Here is a 3,561-nt window from a genome sequence, read left to right as displayed (position 1 = left end):
AAATTGTAAAATTTATAAAAATGCATTAACTAATTATATATGGAAATTTCAAAGAAATTTCACCAAAATTCAAAGAAAGCCTCTAATCACAAGTGGTTTACAAATGTCACCTATTAAATATTTGAGGAATAGAGACAACTATTTAAATTATTTTGAAGAATAAAACAGGCAGAAAATTCAAAAATCATATTATCAATCTAAAATAACTTTTATAAAAAAGAGTGAAAGGGAATAAAGGGGAAAGGAGAAAAAACAAGTGGGAAATACCAGAAAGGGAGACAGAACATGAAAGACTCCTAACTCTGGGAAACGAACTAGGGGAGGTGGGCGGGGGGTGGGGGTGACTGGGTGGTGGGCACTGAGGTGGGCACTTGACGGGATGAGCACTGGGTGTTATTCTGTATGTTGACAAATTGAACACCAATAAAAAAAATTTATTTAGAAAACAAAACAAAAAATAAAAAATAAAATAACTTTTATGAAAAACAGATAATAATGGCACCAAAAATGTCACTCTTTTATAACTTTTAATATAAAATAATTATAATTATCCTAAATATGATACTAGCAACAAGAATACAAAATCTAGGGTCTTCTACAAAATCTAGAAGACCTGGGTGGCTCAGTTGTTGAGGGTCTGCCTTTGGCTCAGGGCATGATCCTAGGGTCCTGGGATTGAGGCCCACATTGGACTCCCTGCAGGGACCCTGCTTCTCCCTCTGTCTGTCTGCCTGTCTGTATCTCTCATGAATAAATAAATAATATCTTTAAAAAAACCACAAAATCTAACATGGAGAAATAATAATAACGAATATATATGTGTATATATATATATATATATATATATATATATATATATATTCCAGAAATATAAATTAACATAAGAACATTAATTTTTATTACAGATATTAAGATAGCATAGAATTGTGAATAACATTATAAATTTATAAATGCTCTAATCAAACTGCTTGGAATCAATTCTTGGTTTGGATAGCTTTGGCTGTGTAACTTTGGCATGTTTTTGAGATTGAATTCAGTTTTCATATTTATGAAACCTGGATGAAATAAATAGAACAAACACTGTTATTTTGTTGTGTTATTATAAGGATTGAGTTACTATAAACATAAATGTATATTTAGGCTGTGTCAGGTATAAATCAAATTTATCTGTTTTTATTATTGCAATAATTACTGTAACATTTCAAAAGTGGAACATGACAATTTAAATGGTTGCCAAAAAGACTGTTGATGAAGCTTAGTTCAATTTCCTGTCAGATTTATAGAATTAACTAAGATTGAAAGAAAAATGTTATTAAATTTTGGGCAAAAAAACAAATTTACTCACCTCCTATATAACTACCTGGCTTGTTCTATGCTCTCTTTTGCTAAGTAGATAAATCAGGTACTAGAAAGTTGTGTGTGTGTGTGTGTGTGAGAGAGAGAGAGAGAGAGGCCCCTTCCAACAAATACATAGTAACTTGAGTGTAGGATATCAGGCTCAATATAAGGTATTTAAATGAGTTCAAAGATATGGAATGAGAAGGAATGGAACACCACAAAAGTTGTAGTTACACAATTTTGCAAAATTTGATATCAAGAGATTTTTAATTTTTGAAGAAATATTTGTATTTATTTCTACATATGGGCTGGAAATAATCTGCCGCTCAAGTTTTTCCAATATCTTTTTTTTCCATAAAGTATTTATACTCTCCTAGTCTTTCGTTACAGATCTTGTATTAGCAAAATCTAATTGTTTCTAATTTGCAAAGAATTTATCTTCTCAAATATCCTCCAAATAGCTGCTTTAATCTCCTTGTTTCGAAGACTATATATGATGGGATTTAGGAAGGGAGGCAAAACTGTGTAAGCCACAGCAATCACCAAATCTTGAATGGATGAAGTCTTGGCAATTGGTCCCAAGGCACCAAAGAGCCCTGTAGTAAGGAAGAGCATAATAACAATCAGCTGTGGAGAGCAGGTAGAAAACGCTTTTGCCCTACTCTCTACTGAAGGGATTCTGAGCACTGTTAAGAAGATCTGGATATAGGAGATGATCATAAGAACAAAGCAAACCAGCACAAAGCAGGAGCTCAGAGCCAGGCTCACAAACTCAGCAAAGAAAACCTCATGGGAAACCAGGGCCAAAACGTGGGAGATGTCACAGAAGAACTGGTGGATTTTTCTGTATCTTGATATGGGCTCCCAAAATATGTTGCCAGTGTGGACAGATGCATAAATAAAGCAACTCAGCCAGGCAATGGCTGCTATGTGGTGGCATTTTTCTGATGTCATAATGGCTTCATATTGGAGGGGGTGGCAAACGGCAACATAGCGATCATAGGACATGACAGTGAGAAAGGCCAGCTCAGCAGATGCAAAAGCAAAGAAAAAATAGACTTGAGCCACACAGCCAAGGTAAGAGATGGAGTTACTGTGAGTCAGGGAGCTGTGGATTGACTTAGGCACAGTGACTGAAACATAGCACAAATCTAAAAAGGAGAGGTTCTTCAGAAAGAAGTACATAGGCCGGTGAAGATACTGATCAAAAGTAATGATAATCATGATGAGAACGTTCCACACCACTGCTGTCAGATAAATCAGCAGAAAGAGTCCAGCATGAAGTATCTGTAGCTCGCAGATGTCAGAAAACCCCATGAGCAGGAACTCTGTCACTTCTGTGAGATTGTCCATTGGGCAAGGAAAACTGTGTTCTGTTTAAGAAAATACATAATAATTAAAAATAAGACAAAGAAAAATAAACAAAGTATTGTCTTAATATGATGCTGTAGGAATTATATCCCCTAGTTAAAGGAATAAATTAAATATCTTCAATATTACTTAAGTAAATGAGATGGTGGTAGACTTTTTTAAATTTAAAATTTTGGGGTTTTTTAAAGATTTTATTTATTTACTCATGAGAGACACATACAGAGAGAGAGAAGCAGAGACACAGGCAGAGGAAGAAGCAGGCTCCATGCAGAGAGCCCGACATGGGACTCTATCCTGGGTCTCCAGGATCATGCCCTGGGCTGAAGGTGGTACAAAACCCCTGAGCCACCCAGGCTGCCCTAAATTTAAATTTTTTTGAAATTAAATTCATTTAGCAAACATACAGTACATCATTAGTTTCAGATGTAGAGTCCAGTGATTCCTCAGTTGCCTGTAATACCCAAAGCTCATTACATCATGTGCCCTCCTTAAGGTCCATCACAGAGTAACCCCATGCCCCCCACCCACACCCCCAGCAACTTTTAGTTGGTTTCCTATAGTTAAAAATCTCATGGTTTGTCTCCCTCTCTGATTTCTTCCCATTCAGTTTTCCATCCCTTCACCTGTAATCCTTTGTGCTAATTCTTATATTGCACATATGAGTGAAACCATATAAGTGTATTTCTCTGATTGACTTATTTAATTCTGCATAATGCCCTCCAGTTCCATCCACGCTGATGTATCTTATTTATCCATCCCTGTCAATGGACACCTTGGGCTCTTTCCATAGTTTAGCTATTGTGGATTTATTTTTAAGGAAAAAACCCGATACTTTATTTATAGGCTTCTTTG

General features: G+C 35.7%; 1 protein-coding gene across 1 annotated transcript; it reads right to left on the bottom strand.

Moving 5' to 3' along the window:
* Nucleotides 1-1,653: 1,653 nt before the first annotated feature.
* On the bottom strand, nt 1,654-2,707 carry LOC144289143 (olfactory receptor 14I1-like). The gene has a single exon (XM_077857411.1). The coding sequence runs from the start codon at nt 2,689-2,691 to the stop codon at nt 1,747-1,749; it is 945 nt and encodes a 314-aa protein (XP_077713537.1). The 5' UTR covers nt 2,692-2,707; the 3' UTR covers nt 1,654-1,746.
* Nucleotides 2,708-3,561: the final 854 nt, after the last annotated feature.

The sequence above is a fragment of the Canis aureus genome, chromosome 18, assembly GCF_053574225.1.
Source record: "Canis aureus isolate CA01 chromosome 18, VMU_Caureus_v.1.0, whole genome shotgun sequence".
NCBI classification, from domain to species: domain Eukaryota; kingdom Metazoa; phylum Chordata; class Mammalia; order Carnivora; family Canidae; genus Canis; species Canis aureus.
This window is presented reverse-complemented; position numbering and strand designations above follow the sequence as displayed.